Raw genomic sequence first — 22,481 nt, forward strand, 5'->3', positions numbered from 1 at the left:
GTCTGCTTAACAATTCTGTAAGCACCTTATGAACAAAGACCTTGTCATCTACTTTCTTTAACCTCCCAGAACACTTTGCAGACTGCTATGGTTAAAAATGACATTCAAGAACATGATACAGTCATATGCAATGAAAGGATGTATTTATTCCAGTTTTGAAAGTTACTCCCTGGTGTTGAAACAGATTTGGTGATCAAGATTGTTATGAATATTCTGCGGCATCCTGGAATGAATGCAAGGTTGAAGGGAGCTGTGACGGCTCTGACAGCACCAGGTCCTAGTCAACAAGGAGTTAAAAATTAATCTACATGTGTTATTTAGCATTTATAAATTCCATCCTCTTGTCTGACTTTTCCAGGTTATTAATTATTGTTTTCACTCACACGAGGAAATAATGACATACTTTGGTAGAGTGCTTTTCTATTTACAAGACTAATTCAAATTATCCATTAAGTCCACACCAAAATCCTATGGAAAAGAGATTATTGTCATCATCCCCATTTTACATAAGAAGATAATGAGGCTCAGATAAATTAATGCTTTGTCCAAGGACATTCAGATAAAAAGTGACAAATCCAGGGCACTTAAGCTCTACTTTTGTTACTTCAAAGCCACAACAGGCTTTCTACCTCACCGACTTGTATCTTATCCAGTTCTTGTGTGTGTTTATGTGACTATTTTTCCAGAACTGCAGATATAGAATACTGTCCTTTTATAAAAAAATAGAATAACGTATACATTGATTAAATTTTGATAGTTTTTTGCAGATGGTTGTATTTTGTTGACTTTTTGGTCACAAGGGCAGATTGAATTGATATTTTCAAAGAACAGATATCCTGGCCTTCTTGGTAAGAAGTTATAGCTTAGAGCCTATTAGATTAAAAAGCATAGGCCGGGCACGGTGGCTCACGCTTGCAATCCCAGCATTTTGGGAGAACGAGGCGGGCGGATCAAGAGGTCAGGAGATCGAGACCATCCTGGCTAACACGGTGAAACCCCGTCTCTACTAAAAATGCAAAAAATTAGCTGGGCGTGGTGGCTGGTGCCTGTAGTCCCAGCTACACTGGAGGCTGAGTCAGGAGAATGGCGTGAACCTGGGAGGCGGAGCTTGCAGTGAGCCGAGATCGCGCCACTGCACTCCAGCCTGGGCAACAGAGCAAGACTCTGTCGAAGAAAAAACAAAAAAAAGCATAGCATGGGTTCCTTTTTCTTAGGAAGGCAACTTGTATTTAGGATAATCCTAGTTGTTTTAGATTTAAAAATCCAATATCATAAAGGGGTGATCTTACCTAACACTATTACAGAGAAGGTACAGACCTGAGGCTAACTGCTAGATAAATTTGTTATATCCATCCCTATGAACACAAATTATGGCTCTTAGTTGAATTTGTCCTCTTTTCTGTTTTTGTTTTTGCTTTTTTTTTTTTTCAGGCTGGCTTGCTGCATATTGAGGAGCTGATGATCCTGTTTGCTTTAAATTTTCTATAAAGAAATGGTCTCAGAGCCCAATTTTAATATCAGAAACCTCAACTACAGTGGGGCTTCATTTTTTGATGTCAGTTGAATGCCAGTGTATTTCTTTTGTGTAAATAGTAATTTCCAAGTTATCCTTGGAACACTGGGTTTCTTGTCTCTTAACCACAGGCATGAAGGGGCCACCACAACCCTACATTCTAGATAAAAAACACTGCAGTAAGAACATGAAATAAAACCAAGTCTTTGTTCACAGTTAATAGTGTTTTAAGTTGTTTTAAGAAGTAAAAAAAAAAATGCAGAAAAATAAAAGACAAAAACAGTTTTTTTAGAGTTGCCTGAGAGATTTCAGTTCTATGTCATTTAAAGTTTGTAAAGGAAAAAAATAATCAATGATACTATCTTCTTTCTCTTCAGCATCATAAATTGGTTCCCTGATTTTGAAAGCTAGAGTACGTGGTTACTCTGGTTAGTTCCTGTCCTCTGGAGGCCTCCAACGACTTCTGTGAATAAGCAGCACTGAAATATTTTACCAATACATAAGTAAACAAGAGCATATCAGCAGTTAAGCATATTTTATGAGCTGAGTGAGATAGAATATTCATAAGTGTAATGGAACAGAGGATGGGCATGGGAGTGCCACATCTTTCAGAATAGAGAGACAACCCGCAGAGACATTAATGTTTCCAAACCATTTAAAAAATAAAATGAATATGCTATGGACTAGATACTATTGGGATGGCATAAGAAGGAATTCTCCTTCTATACAGGCTGCTAAATTTAATTTTTCTGAGAAAAATAGGTGAGTTGATTTATATTTTATTTGCTATTTTTAAAAGTGAAGCTTTTGTTGATCAGGCTTTGTTTTTCATTTTCATGGTTGGAATACAATTAAATTCTATAGACAGATGGGCTTTAGCCACGCTAATTACTATGGTAATCAATTAACTCAGCTGCTGTTTAGAATAGAGAAAGCTACATAAACAACAATCTGAAGTTTTGTCTTTTATGAGACAGTTGTAGAAACATTACCTATCATGTACATAATTCGTAAAATATCTAAATGACCATGTTGTTATGGTACAATTTTTAAAATTTCTTTGGGATCTCTCAATATACTCTGTCCTATTTGGAAGCTAACAAATTTCATTCTACAAAGACTGACCCAAAATGTCACCATAAATGAAGTGATGTGCCATATAAATACCTTTTGAGGTGTCTTGGTCAGTGGCTAGATCTTTCCTGCTTGGGTGGACTGCATGCTATTACTCTGTACACTAAGGTTAAGGGTCTCATGTCACAGAGGTGAGTGTATGTGGATAACATGAAAAGTGGTCCTTTTGAGAATTTTTACTGTATGATAGATAAGTATGTAGTACCATCAACAAATTCATAAACTATGATATCCACTAATTACAGGCCGAACATCCCTAAACCATAAATCTGACATCTAAAAAGCTCAAAAATCCTAAACGTTTTGAGCTCCAACATGATGACACAAGTGGAAAATTCCACACCTGACCTCACGAGAGGGGTCTTAGTCAAAATGTAAGTTAAAACTTTGTTTTATGCACAAAATTATCATATAAAATTACCTTCAGGCTATGTGAATAAGGTGCATTTGTAACATACATACATTTTGTGTTTATACTTAGGTCCCATTTTAAAGACACCTCATTATGTATAAGCAAATATTCCAAAACTTCAAAAAACTCTGAAATTTCAAACATTTCTGGTCTCATACATTTCAGATAAGGGAAACTCAACCTGTATATACATTCACATTAAACCACCCATAAATAATTTTGGAGATCCCTGATGCAGACAGCATCCACCTAGTTTCCAATAAAATATCTTAACAGGCTGGAGAATAATAAAGGCCAGGCTGAAGGGCAATAAAATGCCAAAGTCTTGAAGAAATCTTCATGAACTCTAAAGCAGATGAAGGTGAATTGAGAAGAAGGCCACTCAGATTTCAACTCAGGGCACTACACAGGCTTGTCCTCATCAAATAAAGACTAGCTCTTCACTACCAAAAAGAAACACAGCATTCATTATTTTTTTGTCAGTGTGAAGAAATGTTAGGATGGGACAACCACTTTTTGAGAAGCCCAGACTACTATTCCTTTCCTATACCAATCCTACCATCTTAATGCATCCATTTGGTTATAGACCTACCGGGAAAAAATATGAACAGAAAAATGTACATTCATGTGAAGAGAAAGAGGTCAAGCAAGTGGTATGATACATCAAGGAAAGGATAGCTTTTTGGAACCTAGACAGGTACACTATAATCATGGTTAAATATACCAAATCATTCTTCCAGGCCCACTTCAGCGACACTTCCTCCAGTGAGTATTCTGGACAGTCCCACTCACTCCCTGCACCCCACCTTATCCCAAACAAATAAACTCTACCTCCTCCTCTAAGCAAACACAACATTTTATTTACACATTTCTCATAACTCATTAATTTATATTACACCTTATATGAAAATTAACTCATGATGGATTAAAGTCTTAAATGTAATACCCAAAACTATCAAAACCCTAGAAGAAAATCTAGGCAATACTATTCGGGACATAGGAATGGACAAAGATTTTATGATGAAATCTCTAAAAGCAATTGCAACAAAAGCAAAAATTGGCAAACGGGATCTAACTAAGCTAAAGAGCTTCTGCAGAGCAAAATAAACTATCAACAGAGGGAATAGACAACCCATAGAATGGGAGAAAAATTTTGCAGTCTAAACATCTGACAAAGGTCTAATATCCAGGATCTCAAAGGAACTTAAACACCTTTACAAGGAAAAAACAATCCCATTAAAAAGTGGGCAAAGGACGTGAACAGACACTTCTCAAAAGAAGATACACATGCAACCAAAAAACATATTTAAAAAAGCTCAAGCATTACTGATCATTAAAGAAATGCAACACAAAACCACAGTGAGATACAATCTAACACCAGTCAGAACGATGATTTTTAAAAAGTCAAGGAAACAACAGATGCTGGTGAGGTTGTTGAGAAATAGGAATGCTTTTACTCTGTTGGTGGGACTTTAAATTAGTTCAACCATTGTGGAAGGCAGTGTGGCGATTCCTTAAGGATCCAGAACCAGAAATACCATTTGACCCAGCAATCTCATTACTGAGTATATGCCCCAAGGAATATAAATCATTCTATTATAAAGATATATGCACACCTATGTTCATTGCAGCACTATTCGCAATAACAAAGACATGGAGTCAACCCAAATGCCCAACAATGATAGACTGGATAATAACGGAAATGTGGTACACATACATCATGAAATACTATGCAGCCATAAAAAAGGATGAGATCATGTCCTTTGCAGGGATATGGATGAAGATGGAAGCCATTATCCTCAGCAAACTCATACAGGAACAGAAAGCCAAATGCCTCATGTTCTCATTTATAAGTGGGAGCTGAACAATGAGAACACATGGACACAGGGAGGGAAATAACACTCACTGGGGTCTGTCGGGGAAGGGCAAGGGCAGGGGAGAGCATGAGGAAAAATAGTTAATGCATGCTGGGCTTAATACCTAGGTGATATGTTGATAGGTGTGGCAAACCACCATGGCACATGTTTACCCATGTAACAAATCTGCACATCCTGCACATGTACCCTGGGACCTAAAATAAATTAAAAAGAAATAAATGCAGATATCTACAACAACAACAACAACAAAAATAATGAATGAATGAATAAATAAATAAATAAATATCTGAAGAAATACATGTTATTCATTCATGACTGTTCTGCCACGATTTATTGTATTACTGTAAAGCAAACAAAAGAATTATGAAAACAATTATTTAACCTAAGGGTACAGCTTTTAAAATTCTGCATCTTTTCTAAATTGCACTGAAAATCTCAAGTTATGATTTAACTCTCTTAATAAGTCTTGATTACATGTTAAAGGTAATACCAAGCACATACTTAAAGGAAGAAATCCCAATGTAGCAAGCAATGGTATTTATTTAGCATAGTTTAATTACTGTATATGTTACATAGTGACATTTATGTAGGGATTCTATTTTTTTCACTAAAAAGACAATTATTTTGCTTAGCATATCAAGAGATAGTAGTTTAAATATCAATTGACTATCGTAACTGAAACCATCAGTTACGTGGATTTCTTTTTTTTCTTTTTTTTTTTTTGCTACATTAAGTTTTTAGAAAGAGGCAAATTACAAAAAGTATTGTGGATTTATTCTAAAAAAAAATAACTTTGGGGTTATTTACTTGGTTAGTATGAAATCAGTACCATCTCTTCTGGCATTTAGGCCATACAATTAGAATTGATTTCTGAGTGACAGACTGGAGACTCTGCAGGAATCTCACTTATCAAAAAAATTTAATTATATTCTTATATTGTACTTACTAAGGGAGAAAAGTAAGGGAGTATACTTCACAAAGAATTCCTCAAGAAAAGTTTTGATAACCTCAGTTACTTAGATTTACACACCTCAATAATTCAGATAGCCCGTTTCTCAACAGACTACATGATAGGGATTTATGGTATAATAATAGTTTATGTTTAGGGGGGTGTGTGTGTGTGTGTGTGTGTGTGTGTGTAATATATACTATATATTTCCAATTACCTCCAAGTCCATTACACAGTCAAGAAGGGGTTTTCATTTAAAATTTTGAGTTGGGAGAATTATACATATGGTATTTGAATCACAAATCATACTGGGTAAAATGAAAGAATCAAATGATGTATACAAAGAAGTACTAAACACAGGAGGCTGTGTTTACCTTTACAGATTCCAGGCTGTTTTGCAACAATATAAGGGGTGGATGGGTGGCTGGACTATGGAATCCAAAGGATCCCTGCCAACCCTGACATCCTGTGACCTATGAAATGATGACAGCTCATTGGCCAGACCTTGAGGCTTTTTGCTTTCCAGTGTCTGCTCTCAGTAAAAGGTAAAATGCTGAAAAACACATAAATGTAAAATGCCACCCAAAGTAAAAAAATTACAGTGAGATAAACACATCACATAGAATTTAAATATGTTCAGTATGAAGGCAATGGTATAGAAAAAAAAGATGTTAGTTTCTTTTCATGTGAACTCACAACTTTTGCTTTATGAAAAACAAAAGGAAACTTATTCTACAAAAATAATTTCATTTGCTATTAAAAAAAACAAAAGCCCCACTATAATCCTCCTCGCTATGGTTTTAAGAACAAATTGTACAAAGTTATTTGGGGAAAAAAGATAAAGGAACACTGAATGAAGGTCTTACTGGTTTCTCAATCTGTTCTTTAGCAGAGTAGTTTGCATGTGACATCTCACATGATAATTGTTTCCAAACTCAGGGGAAACCACTAGCAATCTCTGATAAACTTGTCAGGGTGCAAAGAACCATAACATAATATTATTGAGTCAAAGGGTCATTCATCTGTAAAAATGGTGAAAATTACAATGCCAGATTTTTTTTCTTAAAATTAAAAAACAATCCTTATATGATGAAACATTGTCTTTCCAGTTGAAAGCTCTAAGTCAGGTCATCTTCCTTCTCAGCCTTTGTGTCTCCACTCTGGCCCACCCCGCATGGCTGACTCGTTGTCATCTTTCTAAACCCAGTTCTTTCAGGATGTCTTCTCTGCCCAACATCCCTCACCATCTTCTTCATCTCTTCTTCAGATATTATTAATTTCTCCTGAGCTATCATGGCTCTAACTGTGGTATTTTTTACCCCTCAATTTGTGTGTGTGCATGTGCTCTAATTTAGACTGTGAGCTCCTTTAAGAATACAGCCTATATTTAACATTATTCATGTCTGTTTCCCTAGAACTTAGCACATGCTTCACATACACTGGGCGTTCAGTCAACATTTCTAATATAAGCAAATATGTGTATAGAAACATTATGATAATTAGAGCAGTGAGTGAGACATAGTCTTCCATCTGAGACAAATACATGAGAAATAGGAGTCAAAAAATAATTATTTAGGCTGATGTGACTTCCTTCTCTCCTTAATGGAATAATGATGTTAACAGTGCAGGCCTTCTAACAACACTTCAAAGAAGAGGGGGAAACTAGGCAGAGGATATCAACTATCTTGGTTCATAAGTAGGTACACGTGGGAGTACCAAGCCAGGGAAACATGAGCTCTGTACAGTGCAAAACACTTTTTTTTTTTTTTTTTTTTTGAGATGGAGTCTCGCTCTGTCGCCCAGGCTGGAGTGCAGTGGCGTGATCTCGGCTCACTGCAAGCTCCACCTCCCAGGTTCATGCCATTCTCCTGCCTTAGCCTCCCGAGTAGCTGGGACTACAGGCGCCCACCACAACGCCTGGCTAATTTTTGTATTTTTAGTACAGACAGGGTTTCACCGTGTTAGCCAGGATGGTCTCGATCTCCTGACCTCTTGATCCGCCCGCCTTGGCCTCCCAAAGTGCTGGGATTACAGGCATGAGCCACTGCGCCCAGCCACAAAACACTTTATTAAACATAGAGAAAAATAACTGGCATGCAAGGATTTCTACCCAATCATCATTTGCCTTGAAGGACTTTTCACCCTTACCATGACAGCCTTGTATGTGTGTGTGTAAGTGGAGGTGGGGGAGAGTAGGGAGAAGGTGGCTGTGCCCAGGTGTCAGAGAGAGGCATATTGGCCTCTAGGATGACATCCTTAATGCATTTTCCTACAGAACTGATGTCAAATGGGTCACCTCAAAGGTTCATCTCACTCATTCATTCATTCCCTTCAAGGCAATGGCCCGTCTACCCTATATCCCATTTTAGAGACCCTCTGTGTTATCCACACATTCCACTTCTTTTACACTCCCCACCTCCAAGGGGTATGCATATTCTGTCCGTTTTACTCAAGACACATGTTTATTCCCTACTGCTTTGGCTTTGGGCCTCCTGATGTTTCCACACTCTAGCAACAGCTCCCTCTTTGAACCACCAGAAAAGCCTCCTGACTAGCCCTCCTGCCACATTATGTCCTCCATGTGTCGCAAGAAGCCTCTTCCTTAAGTCAATTTTTTAAAAAATATCACAAACACCTGCTTCAAATCTTTTCCCTTTCCTTTCCTTCCTTACTTCTTTTTCCTTTTTTTTTTTTTTTTTGGAGGAGGAATTCTTGCTAATTGATAATATTTAATATTTAAACTTCTTAGATTCACATATGACTTCATAAATTGGCTCCAACTAATTTTTTTTCCAGCTTCATATCCTGGTACTCAAAGTCAAGTACAATTTTTTTATTGCATAAAATGTCTCATCTTTCTCTAGAATTAACAGCCCTTGCCATAAATTCCTGCTTTTGTAACATGAAACTTCTTTCCTTTGAGTGAGACCAATTTTCACCTGGAGGATGCTCATTCTTCAACATCCAGCTTGTCTCCTCCTTAGAAAAATATCCTCTGTTCTGTTGGCGATACTAAAGGCAGTACCCTGAACATGTCTTTGTAAAAGGTTTTGCCTTTAGTATTGTGATTACCCATTCACCTGTCTATTCCTTTCCAGAAACGTGAACCCCTCAAGGGCAGGCTCCAAATCTGACTTTCCTACTATGCACATAGAATGGTACTTGCCATGCAAGAAACAAATCCTTACTGTTTGGGGAAAAAACAAAAGTACAAAGAATACAACTCTAAAGTGAACAAAACAAATGATAATATGCTGTTTAGAAAGTGTTGAAAAACTAGGCATGGTGGCTCACACCTGTAATTCCAGCACTTTGGGAGGCTGAAGTGTGGTGGATTGCTTGAGCCCAGGAGTTGGAAGCCAGCCTGGGCAACACAGTGAGACCCTGTCTCTATTAAAAAAAAAAAAAAAAGTACAACAATTAGCCGGGCATGGTAGATTGTGCCTGTAGTTCCAGCTTTTCAGGAGTCTGAGAGAGGAGGACTGCTTGAGCCCACGAGGTCGAGGCTACAGTGAGCTGTGATCATGCCACTGCACTCCAGCCTGGGTGACAGGATAAGACCTTGTCTCAAAAAAAAAAAAAATGTGTTGAAATTATTTCTTTCATATTATATGTTAAATAGGCTTTGAAGGGCTGGCTTTGAAACCTGACAGCTTTGAGCCATTGTGTATCCATGGCAGTAGGCATTCTAGGTTCCAAACAGCACACTTAGAAATGGACTTTGGAACACAACGTGCTACCTCAAGGCTCCACCTGGCCACACAGCAGGCACTGAGGCTGGGAGACAGCCCCTAGACAGATGAGTGTCCACGCCTCTTTGAGAGGTGAATGAGCCCGAGGGGTCCCGACATACCAAGTCCTGAGGAGCAGCGGCGCCAACGACGCAGGCCCACCCCAGCCTGCCAGTGAGCCGCCCATGCCCTCTACCCGCCCGGCCCGCCCAGGCCCCCGCCATGCTGATCACCGTGTATTGCGTACGGAGGGACCTCTCCGAGGTCACCTTCTCTCTCCAGGTCAGCCCCGACTTTGAGCTCCGAAACTTCAAGGTCCTCTGCGAGGCGGAGTCCAGAGTCCCCGCCGAAGAGATCCAGATCATCCACATGGAGCGACTCCTTATCGAGGACCACTGTTCCCTGGGCTCCTACGGCCTCAAAGATGGCGATATCGTGGTTTTACTGCAGAAGGACTATGTGGGACCTCGGGCTCCAGGGCGTGCCCCGAACCAGCCTCGTATAGACTTCGGCGGCATTGCGGTACCCGGGACGTCCAGCTCCCGTCCGCAGCACCCTGGACAGCAGCAGCAGCGCACACCCGCTGCCCAGCAGTCACATGGCTTGGCCTCAGGAGAGACGGTGGCCGGCCCGCAAGGTCTGGGCAGCCCCGCCCTGATCCGCAGCATGCTGCTCTCCAACCCGCATGATCTATCCCTGCTCAAGGAACGCAACCCTCCCTTGGCCGAAGCCCTGCTCAGCGGAAGCCTTGAGACCTTTTCTCAGGTGCTGATGGAGCAGCAAAGGGAAAAGGCCTTGAGAGAGCAAGAGAGGCTTCGTCTCTACGCGGCCGACCCACTGGATCGGGAAGCTCAGGCCAAAATAGAAGAGGAAATCCGGCAGCAGAACATTGAAGAAAACATGAATATAGCGATAGAAGAGGCCCCCGAGAGTTTCGGACAAGTGACGATGCTCTACATTAACTGCAAAGTGAATGGGTATCCTTTGAAGGCTTTTGTTGACTCGGGCGCCCAGATGACCATTATGAGCCAGGCTTGTGCCGAGCGATGTAACATCATGAGGCTGGTGGACCGACGGTGGGCTGGGGTTGCTAAAGGAGTGGGCACACAGAGAATTATTGGCCGTGTTCATCTAGCTCAGATTCAAATTGAAGGTGATTTCTTACAGTGCTCTTTCTCCATACTTGAGGATCAACCCATGGATATGCTTCTAGGCCTAGATATGCTCCGGAGACATCAATGTTCCATCGATTTGAAGAAAAATGTGCTGGTCATCGGCACCACTGGCACGCAGACTTACTTTCTTCCTGAGGGAGAGTTGCCCTTATGCTCTAGGATGGTAAATGGGCAAGATGAGTCTTCCGACAAGGAAATTACACATTCGTTCATGGATTCAGGACGAAAAGAGCATTAAAGCACGTTATAAATATGTTACCACCTTGAGGGAGCCTCAGGTCCCTGGAAATTATATGATAAGAGCTCACTGGCAATGTAATCATTAAAAAACATCAGTAACAACTAAACCTGGCCTTGGGACTGCGTTCTCAGATGGGTAACTACGTCAATCCTGATTCCTTGGTCTTGGTCCCTCTTCCATTTCCCTTGTCCAGAGATCACTGAAAGGCATCCTGGGAAGGTTCTGGAGGCTCCAGCCGATTTCCAGATAATCCATGAAAAAGAAAACCAGATTTTCCTTTAGAGACACTATCCTATCAGATTACAGGTGGCTTATCCAAATCACTGCTATTTTGCAGAATTCCCTAGAAAAATGCTATGGCTGCAGACCTTACAAGGCATCCACATAAAACTATTTCACATCAGCACCAATAATTCTTTATATTGAGAGAAATATGCCCATTTTCACAGGTTTTGTTTTCTTTGGGAAAGGTATTAGAAATGGCAGGTCAGTTACACTGTGATGTTAACTAATACTTATGCATGTCTGTTTGGGGCAGCATAAAGACCAATTTCCTCATATTTACACCTTCCCTTCCCCTGGATCCCCTGCAGTCACCCTGCAATCCACACCTAAGACTATTTTTGCCATATTTGAGAAAGTGGATTTATCTCCAAGGATGGTACATTAATTTTCTATTTCCCCTGCGTTCAAAGAAACTCTGGCTGCAAAACAAACGCAATAAATTAGATTTTTTTTTAAAGAAATTATGGTACTTCTTGGGAGTCAAGTTGTACAGTGGTGGGAGTGAGAGGTGGGGACAGGCAGTGGTCCAGGTTCTCTAATAGTCATTGCAACTAGATCATCTCTCTCTCTCTCTCTTTTTTAAAGTAAAAACCTGCTTTATACATTAAGCTGCTGCTACGTCCTACGTCAATATTGTTTGAACAAAGGTCTTCACTGTTAAAATAACATTTGAAAACTTTTGAATGAGAAGATCTCTAAGGCCTCATTCAGAATTATCCATTCTGACAATGTTACTCTTTATTACAACCAACAGTGGGAAATGGAAGATCCTAGACTTAATTACAACCCATGGCTAAAGCACCTGAGAGAAAAGTTTCAGCTTCCTGAGGCCATCAGACGCAGGGGAAATGTTTCAGGACAACAATTTATCAAGACTGGTATTACAACAGTGGATTCAAAATCAAGACGTGTATGTTTTGATTACACTTAATTACTTAGACAAATTAGTTCACCTACTTTACAACTGAGATTCCTCACCTATGAATTTTTTTTCCTGGGAGGGGTCACTTTTCAAGCACTAAAACCTCATTATGATCTAGGATATCCGTTAAGTTATTCTATTTTCCCGACAAGATATAAAGCCACACAAAGCATTCCCAAAGGATACAGAAAAAAATAACTCTCCCTTATAATCTCCATATACTTTCTGTTTTGCTTCTTGGTAATACTAATCACCCTTTCTAAAGAGAGTCACCTCTTCCTTTCCAGCCACCATCAGTTCACCTCCCATTTTTCTTCTCTATAGGTGTTCCCATGCTCACATTTCCCAGTCTGGTCTACATTTGCAAAAAGTTTTATACCCAGTAGAACTACTAAAAATGATCAAATGGACAGATTTCTTCCCTACTTTTGTTCGTAATTAAGAACTCAAAACAAATGCAATTAACGAAAAAAGACATTCAGAGTAAAGTCAGGGATAAGCAAAATGCTTATGAATAAATTGAAATTGACCTGATAAATTCATGGATTCTCTCACTGACAAAAATATGCAAAATCCTCAGCATCTTCTTCTGAATTCAATTTTAAGGTTCATTTATGAAAAAAAGTCTTATTTGCATATATCACATGGGACTCCTCAGGGTGTCTGACCCATTAAAGTTAGCCACAGAATCTTTAAGATAAGAGACAGTTTACATGATACCAAATCTGACCATACCCACCCTACCTTCTCAGAGGAACACCCCTTCTGAGGTAGCTAAAATGTTTTGAGACAAATGTCAGGTATAATTATTTGCTTCTTATTTTGAGCTGAAATCTACTGTCCCATAACTTCCAGTAAGTTGGTCTTCATTCTTCCTTCTGCCAAGACCACATTTAATCTTTCTGGCATGAGATAAACTTTTTAATATATGAAATGAGTATCAGCCCACATATTCATTTTTAGGCTTCAGTAGGTTTTCACCAGATTCTTTAACTGTTCCTCATAGGAAAAATTTGGATTCTCCTAAAAATTTCATGTTTCTTTGGCCATATTCCAAATCCTAAAAACATGATTTGAGTGAAAGAATGAATAAATTAAAATCATCTATACTGAATTGAAAAGCAATGACCTCAAAGAAAAATCATTAAACAAAATTAATTAATTAAGCAATGCCCTTATTGATTAACTTTTAAAAATCAGTCTTTCAAATTGAAAAGTGTTTGAAAAATTAGTTTCATTAAAGTCTTGATGTAATTCTGTGTATACTTAAAAAGGTCCTAATCAATTAAATTTTAAATGGATTAGTTTTGGTAAAAGGCTACATCTTTTGCTTGTCTTCTACATAAATCAGGCACCACGCAAGGTACTTTGCATATCACTGCCCTTAATCCTCAGGATAAACTTAAAAATAATTATTTTTAAGCCCATTTTGCAGATGGAAAATTTGAGGCTCAGAATTATTAGAAACATTCAAATATTCAAAGCTCAGTGATTTTAAATTTTTTTGACAACAAACTACATTTTATATCGTGACCCAATTTTACACAGTATACACACACAAACACAGATATGTATTTCTATCTCTCTATACATCACTATATAACTGAAACAAAAAGGATTCTTGAAATGAAATAGTAGGATATGTTTTATCATTTCCTGGTCTTACTTCTTTTTAAAATTATATTTTATGTATCCTACCAAGATATTCTGACACACAATTTACAAAACATGGACTGACTCACCAGATTGCCCTATTCAAAGCTTTTTGATTTCAAATGCCAAGTTCCTTTGTAGCTTCTTTATCTGACATATTTTAATGCTAGGTCAAAAACAGCAAAATTCTTACAAAATTTTATTATGTGGAAACTACCAAAATTATGCCAGTAGAAATGACAACAGAGTAGGCAGGACTCAGAATATACACAACAATTATTTATTGAATACACATAAAATAAGCTACCAGACAGATTTTTATACATAGAGAAATGAGTAGGTTATAGTTTCAGACCTCAAGGTGATTATTACCTTGTAGGGGTAGAAGACAGACTTGTAACCAACTAAGAACAAAAAGAATGGACATGAAATTAACAATATGTTGGTACAAAAGAATACATTTTGTAATGGGGATTATTTTTAAAGTAAGAAGCAAGTCAGTAAATGTACTTTTAATGTGTCTAAAATGTTCATCACCAATGCTGCAATAAAAATCCTCCTCTTAAATTTCAGGTTACTAACATACGACTTATAAATATCTACTTTTGGAAATTTACTACCTGAAAATGGATAAACAAATCATCATTTTCTGTTTTTTTTTTCCTATTAAAAATGAGAATAAAGTAGACTACATGATGAAATAGACCTTTCCTGTCTCAAGCCATTTAAAAAATCCTTGGCTTCACTTAATGCTCACTTAAATAACCATCTTACCTAAAAGAAAATCACTAGTGTGATAGCCATGTATTTCAAGATTACCAGCAACAGATTCTGCTGCAGTTAAACCAGAAGATGGATGTTGTTTGAGATAAGCAGAATATATAATCTTAACCTCTTTCTTAAAATATTGGGTCATAAAAATTTTCTTGTTTCTAGGGGGAAATCTGTTCTGCAAAAAGAAAAAGATAAATCGGTGTTTGCATGTATAAATTCATCTTCACTGCAGGTATTAACTGTTGTAATTTTAGTTAAGAGAACATTGTGCTTCTTTCAGAATGTCAGTTATAAAAGGGCCATTTTCTGACACCCAACATTCCATAAATAAACACTTAAGTGATGAGAGTGATCTGGGATTCTCACTAGGAAATTGTATGCAATTATATTAATCAGTGCCAACATTCCTAGTTATTCTTTGAGTTTGCAAAAGCCTGGAAAACAAAGAAGAGGAGCAAACATAAAGATGGGCAGGGAAAGAAGGAAAACAAACAAAACAAAACAATGCAAGTCTGGGTTAATTTTCACTGATTCTGTCTTAGTTAGGTACTGATTTATATGGTGGGAACTGGGCTATGATTATAGACTAGCTACCATTCCACAATTTTTATCATTGGCAAGTTATCTAAAAATGAAAATATTTTCAAAGTAAAGCCACAATCAAACTTGCTTTTGAACCCCAGCTTCTTTCCACACCTAGGTCCATCTGTTAGAATCTTCGAATTTCTAAGGATCTGTTATCAGAAAAAAAATGGAGCTTGTAGTCTTGTTGTGCCTTCTGTGCCTTCCTCAGAGTGCCCAGTTAACAGGCTGTTGAGATGCGTGTACCTGGAGTGGCTTTGTCTCTTACTACAGCAATGAATGTTTTCTGATTGCTTTTTCTTATTGAGGAAGACTTTTATAAATCCAGATTTTCTATATTTCAAATAAGTAAGGCTCATTTTTAGAGCATCACTATACAAATTACCAGATAATTTCCTCTTATGTTAAAGTCCCTAGGAGGCAATGAGGGCTATGTTTCACGCAGGGGTATTTTTTATGGGTATATTTTTCTACCATTAATCAATGTATTGATGCCTTGTCCAAATAAAGCAGACAATTACCAAATAAGCGTATTCCAGGTAAGCAACTACTTAAATCCATTAAATTCTTACCCTACACCATCAATCACCATTTTGAAACCTTACTTTATCAGGGCTTTACTATAAAGATCCCTTAAGACGCAGAGGAAAATTAATTTAAAATTACATTAATTCACATATTCTGCCTTTCAAACTCCTGTCATGTCTAAGGATTCAATTAGTCTACCAGTCAAAAAGTATTAGTGTTTTGCATTCATACACGTCACTAAAAATTTAATGTATTTTTTCAAAACTCTTGTCATTGGCCAATATCATGCAGAGATGAAGAAATTTAAATTATAGCATTAACCTTTAAAGAACTTGAAAGTTCAGTTAGAGGAACTAGAAAAAATGCAGAGTAAAATATTTAAAAATTATGTTTAACTCTGTACCGAATCACAAAATATAGAACACGGAGTAGAGGGAAATGGTTCCTGCTCCCCATTTGAGACACTAACTACAACAAGGCAGGATCTATTCAACAGAATCTTATTGACCACCTGCTGTATGTCAGGACCATTTTAGGTGATGGATTTCTTCACGCAGCCACCAACTTCTGGTGCTAAACTGGTGTTGAGAGCTGAAGCTCCCAGGCGTATCTGAGAATTTATCACTGCCTCGAAGATACGTCTTCCAAAGTCCCTTTCTGATGACTCAGCTTATCAACCTAGAGTAAGCATATGGCCGATTCTTAGGCTAAACTTCAAGGTGAAGTTTGTGGTCTGTTTCTGCCTTGAACCACCGTGGCACTGCATTCAACTCGCTACTATTAGGGGCTTAATCCTGGAGTACAGTTTGACAATTGTATTAGTTCACATTGTGTGGCTATAAAGGAATACCTGTGGCTGGGTAATTTTTAAAGTAAAGAAGTTTATTTGGCTCATGGTTCTGCTTACTGTACAAGAAGCATGACACCAGCATCTGCTTCTGGTGAGGGCCTCGGGAAGCTTTCACTTATGGTGGAAGACAAAGAGGGAGCAGGCATGTTATATGGTGAGAGAGGTAGCAAGAGAGCCATGGGGGAGGTAATAGATTCTTTTTAACAAGCAGATCTTGCATAGGGGACTCAGTACCATGGGGAGCACACTGAGCCATTCACAAGGAATCTGCCCCCATGACCCAAACACCTCCCACTAGGCCCCATCTCCAACATTGTGAAACACATTTCAACATGAGATTTGGAGAGGAAAAATATCTAAACCTTATCAGCAATTGTAAACAAATACTTCTCTCATAAAGTTGATTAAAAGGATTTGGGGCTTATACAATAGGGGAACAACCAGCAAAATAGTCACAAGGAATTGACTAACAACGATGAGTCCACTGGATGAAGCGTTTGTCACATACTGTAATTCCAGAGAATAATAGAACAGGAATTCTCAAAGACAATGAGATACCAACCGGACAGCAGTTATAGAAATGCTTGGGCATTTATAAAACTGAGAAAGGAACCTAAAATTACTACCAAAAATCCAGTAAGTGCTAAGATTTTCTGAAGTAGTCATAATCTTATTAATAACTGTATCTTTAGTCTAACAATCATAAGTTTAGTGCTAGTATCTTTAGTGCTAGTAAAATAAAGCAATATGGTTGCCTTAGTGCTTTATGTGAAGGACAGTATCTGATTAATAAATATAGATAACATAAATGAATAAATGGACAAAGTATCACGTTATTAATAAGCCAACGTAGAAAAAAAGTGGCATTTTTTAACCTTGATTTAGCTATATAAAAAAAGGGAAAAGTAAATCATATATGGACAGTAAGAATATTTTAAATATTTAGAATATTTAAAACATTTTTCTAAATATTTTAAAGTATTTAGAAAAATATTTTGAATATTTAGAATAAATATGCTATGGGTTGACAATTTAATCAATATTTGCATGTATAAATGTAAATGTAAGGTATCTACAAATAAACCATTAAAATGCTTTTAATCTGGCAAAGTTGCCAGTGGTTCCACTCCAAGGGCAATATACCAAGTGTCTCCAGTGCCATCTCATCCTAGTTTGCCTGGGACTGTCTTGGTTTTAAAACTGGTATTCTTGGCTGGGCGTGGTGGTTCACCCCTGTAATCCCAGCACTTTGGGAGGCCAAAGTGGGCGGATCATGAGGTCAGGAGATGGAGACCATCCTGGCTAACATGGTGAAACCTCATCTCTACTAAAAATACAAAAAATTAGCCGGGCGTGGTGGCGGGTGCCTGTAGTCCCAGCTACTCGGGAGGGTGAGGCAGGAGAATGGTGCGAAGCTAGGGGGCGGAGCTTGCAGTGAGGCGAGATCACACCACTGCACTCCAGGCTCTGCGACAGAGGGAGACTCTGTCTAAAAACAAACAAACAAACAACCAAACACCTGATATTCTTGTATCCCAGTATCCCTACATTCCTGGGGCAAACCAGAATGGCTGGTAACCATACTAGTGTTAGAAGCCGATTTTTAATTTTGTGCTCATGAGCATGTTGTGCACTTTTAAACAAGCTGAAAATAGGCCTGAATGATCAATGATTAGTGTATGTCTAAATGCTGAAAGTAGAGTGTACTATTCTCTTTATATAGGAGATATTACCTTATTTAAACTCATTTATAAAATATTTCTGGGCTGGCAAGTTAAATGTCTTAAAATGATAAGAAACTCACATTAAAAATACTAAAATGATTTAATTAAATAATCCTATAAATTTTTTCAAGAAGATTCACACTACAGCTGAAATTCATCAAACTGCTTTAATTTTCAAGTCTCCTTAGAAATGGTACATGTTTATGCAACAAAAAAAGTGAGAACAAACTGATATCAGAAAATGAAAGCATGGGATACTCAAAATAAATATTTAAGTTATCTATGAACTTGGATTATCCTGGAAAAGCATAAATGAAACAACATTTTATCATTTTTATACTAATAGGTAAGGACAGTGATAGACTGAATTTAAGGCTGAAAGTAAATCCTAGGTTTTGAGTTTTTTAAGAGAATATTTGAACATAGGAATAGAAACTTCAGAAGAAGCAAAAATAAATAATGATGTTACTTTCACATTTATTTCAAGTTTTCATGGAGCTATTGAAGGTCAAGATGCAATGAACAGAGTGTAAGGTAGGATTGCACAAAGGGGTGAGGTAAAAGACAAGCAGGTTTTTGATAAAGAAATGTGCTTACGAACAGGACAAGATGCCTAGAAAAAGGTTTGCTGAGTGTCTGGTTGAGGAGGGGAAGAAACATGGAGGGCTAGTGATTCTATGATAGGAGCTGTAAAGGGTCCAGAAACTGGGGGGCGAGGAGAGGAAGATATTACCAGATTGTTATGTTGCCATGGAAGCAGAAGTCTGAGAAGGCAGTAAAGAAAAAGATTCGCCACTAACATCCAGTGTACAAAATAATGTGAAGGAAAGTAAAATGGCAAAGTGAGACCTTTACAATTGCCTCTGGAAGGTAAATAAAACAAGGGTATATCTGACAGAATTAAGGGAAAGGAGCACAAAGAAGTTGATAACATCGATTGGACATCAGAAGCAGATACAAGGCATCTTTTGTTACCTGTTGAACCAACCAGTTCTTCAATTCACTCTTTAATAACTTTACTTCTGGTGTATCTCATCAAGAGTTCAGAACTCAATGATATTAAGAAAAATTATATATGTAAGAGCCAATGCTACAGGCCTCATTCTATCATAAATGACTGCATAAAGTTAAAGCAACAGATGGGTAGTTAGAATAAAACAGGAACAATGACATTCTCTGTTCACGCACTGCTAACTGCCATCACTTGTACTCCAAAACAATAATTGACAGAAAACGATTTCATTGATATTCCATAGCCATATGAGTTTATGTCCCCATATGGCAAGGCCTCCACTGTCAAAGCCTCACTGCATAATGACTCCAAAGTATCTGGTTTGAAAATGTCTTCATTAATACAGGAAATGGTGCTTGCTCTTTTTCAGTAAGTATTCAATAACAAATGTGTTTAAGTTGTATAAAAAAATACAAAAATCTTCCCACACTGTCTATCTACTCTCAGTGATTCAGGTTAAATTATTATTATTATTATTATTATTATTATACTTTAAGTTCTGGGATACATGTATAGAACATGCAGGTTTGTTACACAGGTATACACATGCTGTGGTGGTTTGCTGCACCCATCAACCTGTCATCTACATTAGGTATTTATCCTAATGCTATCCCTCTCCTAGCCCTCCACCCCCAACAGGCCCCAGTGTATGATGTTCCCCTCCCTGTGTCTATGTGTTCTCATTGTTCAACTCCCACTTATGAGTGAGAACATGAGATGTTTGGTTTTCTGTTCCTGTGATAGTTTGCTGAGAATGATGGTTTCCAGCTTCATCCATGTCCCTGCAAAGGACATGAACTCATCCTTTTTTATGGCTGCATAGTATTCCATGGTATATATTTGCCACATTTTCTTTGTCCAGTCTATCACTGACGGGCATTTGGGTTGGTTCCAAGTCTTTGCCATCGTGAACAGTGCTACAATAAACATATGTGTGCCTGTATCTTTATAGTAGAATAATTTATAATTCTTTGGGTATATACCCAATGGGATTGCTGGGTCAAATGGTATTTCTGGTTCTAGATCCTTGAGGAATCGCCACACTGTCTTCCACAATAGTTGAATTAACTTACACTCTCATCAACAGTGTAAAAGCATTCCTATTTCTCCACATCCTCTCCAGCATCTGCAGTTTCCTGACTTTTTAATGATTGCCATTCTAACTGGCATGAGATGGTAACTCATTGTGGTTTTGATTTGCATTTCTCTAATAACCAATGATGATGAGCTTTTTTTCATGTTTGTTGGCTGCATAAATACCTTCTTTTGAGAAGTGTCTGTTCATATCCTTTGCCCACTTTTTGATGGGGTTGTTTGCAGGTTAAATTATTTTTCAAAGAATTAAGGAAAAACTCCAAAGTGAGACTACTGAGAATATACTTTTAAATTCTTTCTACTTTTGAAAAAATTCTAAACATATTTTAGGTTGTGACAATTGTAGAAGTTTCAAATTTCCACTATGCTATAACTTTCCATGGTTTTATGAAGGTCTAAAACATTTGGCAGCCAACAAAATGGATGTGTTAACATCTTACATCAAGTTCCGAGAATAAGTTCATGATTCAGCATCCTTTAGTTGAGCCACCATGGAGAACGGGGGAAGATGACTGGTCATATTAAATGCATTACATTCATTCATAGTTGGCCAAATGATTATAGTACATAGCTAATGCAAATCTGCTATATCTTTGATAGTGATTAAAAAGCCACTGACTATTTCAGTCTCCCAAGATACAAACGAATAGTCTAGTACACACTTTTGAGAGAACTACAGAGATTCCTGGATGCCATATTTAACATCTCATCAATGACAACCTTTATTTCTCTCATAGAAGCATTTTTCTATATTATATTTGACTGCATTTTATTAACTTTTCTTATACTCTAAAAAGCACAGGCATTCAAAAGCTCTCAACTAGGAGACCATGTCTTCATCTTGAGGGTGACATACTGACCCAGACAAATCCAGCCAGCTAAGTAGAAATGAAAATTCAATTCCAAATAGAAAATACTGAGAAATAATTTTTGCAACAATACTTAAATGATTATAGAAGCAACTAGATAGAGCAAAACATTCAAGCCCCAGTTCCAATTCTGCCATTCATTTGTTTTTCTACTCTCTTCTTTCTTGAATGAACAAAACTACTTCTTTTAACTTATTAGTGTTCTGTCTCCTAGTTCACCTCAAACATTCTATATCTTCTTATTCTTTCTCCATATGAATGAAAATGTCTTAACAGAAACCAACCTAATTGAAACATTACCAACACCCTATGGAGAGCTAGAGCAGATGGGGTTGTTTTATTTTACAAATATTCTAAGTCACCTCTTTTTCCTGACAGACTAACCTTTGCTACTGATACAGGCCATTCCCAAAGCTATCTTGTTTTTAAGTCACAAGTACAAATTGAAAGTATGCTGAGACATAAGTCCAGTTCATGGTATGCCATTCATTAGTTCATTCAAAAAATAGACACTGAGAGTTATACAATGAATCCGGCATTGCTTCCAGAGTTAGAAAAATAGTGGTACACAAGAATGACACACTAGTCATCTTCTTGAAGCTTATTTCCAATGAAAGTTTCAAACAACATTTAAAATAACATAATGTGTATAATTCACGTAGCACTTTTCAAGTGAGTCATTTATTCTAAGCATGTTATATATTCTAATTCACTTTACAACAAAAAACCCGTAAGAATTAAACAATATCTCCACTGTAAAGATTAGGACACTGAGGAACACAGAGGTTTTGTCTTGTCAAAGTCACAGAGCTAGTCAGTGGCTGCATCCAGGACTCACGGAACTAGAATCTATGTGTTAAATCACTCTATCATATTACCTCTCATTAACAGTAAATAAATAAATATATCATTTCAGGGAGAGATATCTTCTATGAATAAGGATAAAGCACTGTTCGGGAACATGGGGCAATGGAAGGGGGATATAGTAGTTTAGACAACAGGGTCAGGGAAGGTTTCTGTGAGGAAGAGATATTTGAGGAAGAACCTGGATGATGAAAAAGGAGAACTTTTGAGAAAATCTGGGTAAAGCACATTTCAGGAAGAAAGAGCAAAGACCTAAAGCAGGAAGAAACTAAGAGTGTTCAAGGAAGAACA

The 22,481-nt window shown here is 37.6% G+C and overlaps 2 protein-coding genes across 5 annotated transcripts in view; one reads left to right on the plus strand and one right to left on the minus strand.

Annotated features, from left to right (window-relative positions):
• The window catches only part of PDGFD (platelet derived growth factor D), a 255,724-nt gene that overhangs the window by 120,894 nt on the left and 112,349 nt on the right, over positions 1–22,481 (minus strand). The gene's annotated exons all lie outside the window — the stretch shown is intronic.
• DDI1 (DNA damage inducible 1 homolog 1) lies at positions 9,607–11,138 on the plus strand. The gene has a single exon (XM_055272931.2). It carries the CDS (start codon positions 9,839–9,841, stop codon positions 11,027–11,029), a length of 1,191 nt encoding a protein of 396 aa, XP_055128906.1. The 5' UTR covers positions 9,607–9,838; the 3' UTR covers positions 11,030–11,138.

This window comes from Symphalangus syndactylus, chromosome 3 (genome assembly GCF_028878055.3).
Source record: "Symphalangus syndactylus isolate Jambi chromosome 3, NHGRI_mSymSyn1-v2.1_pri, whole genome shotgun sequence".
NCBI lineage: Eukaryota > Metazoa > Chordata > Mammalia > Primates > Hylobatidae > Symphalangus > Symphalangus syndactylus.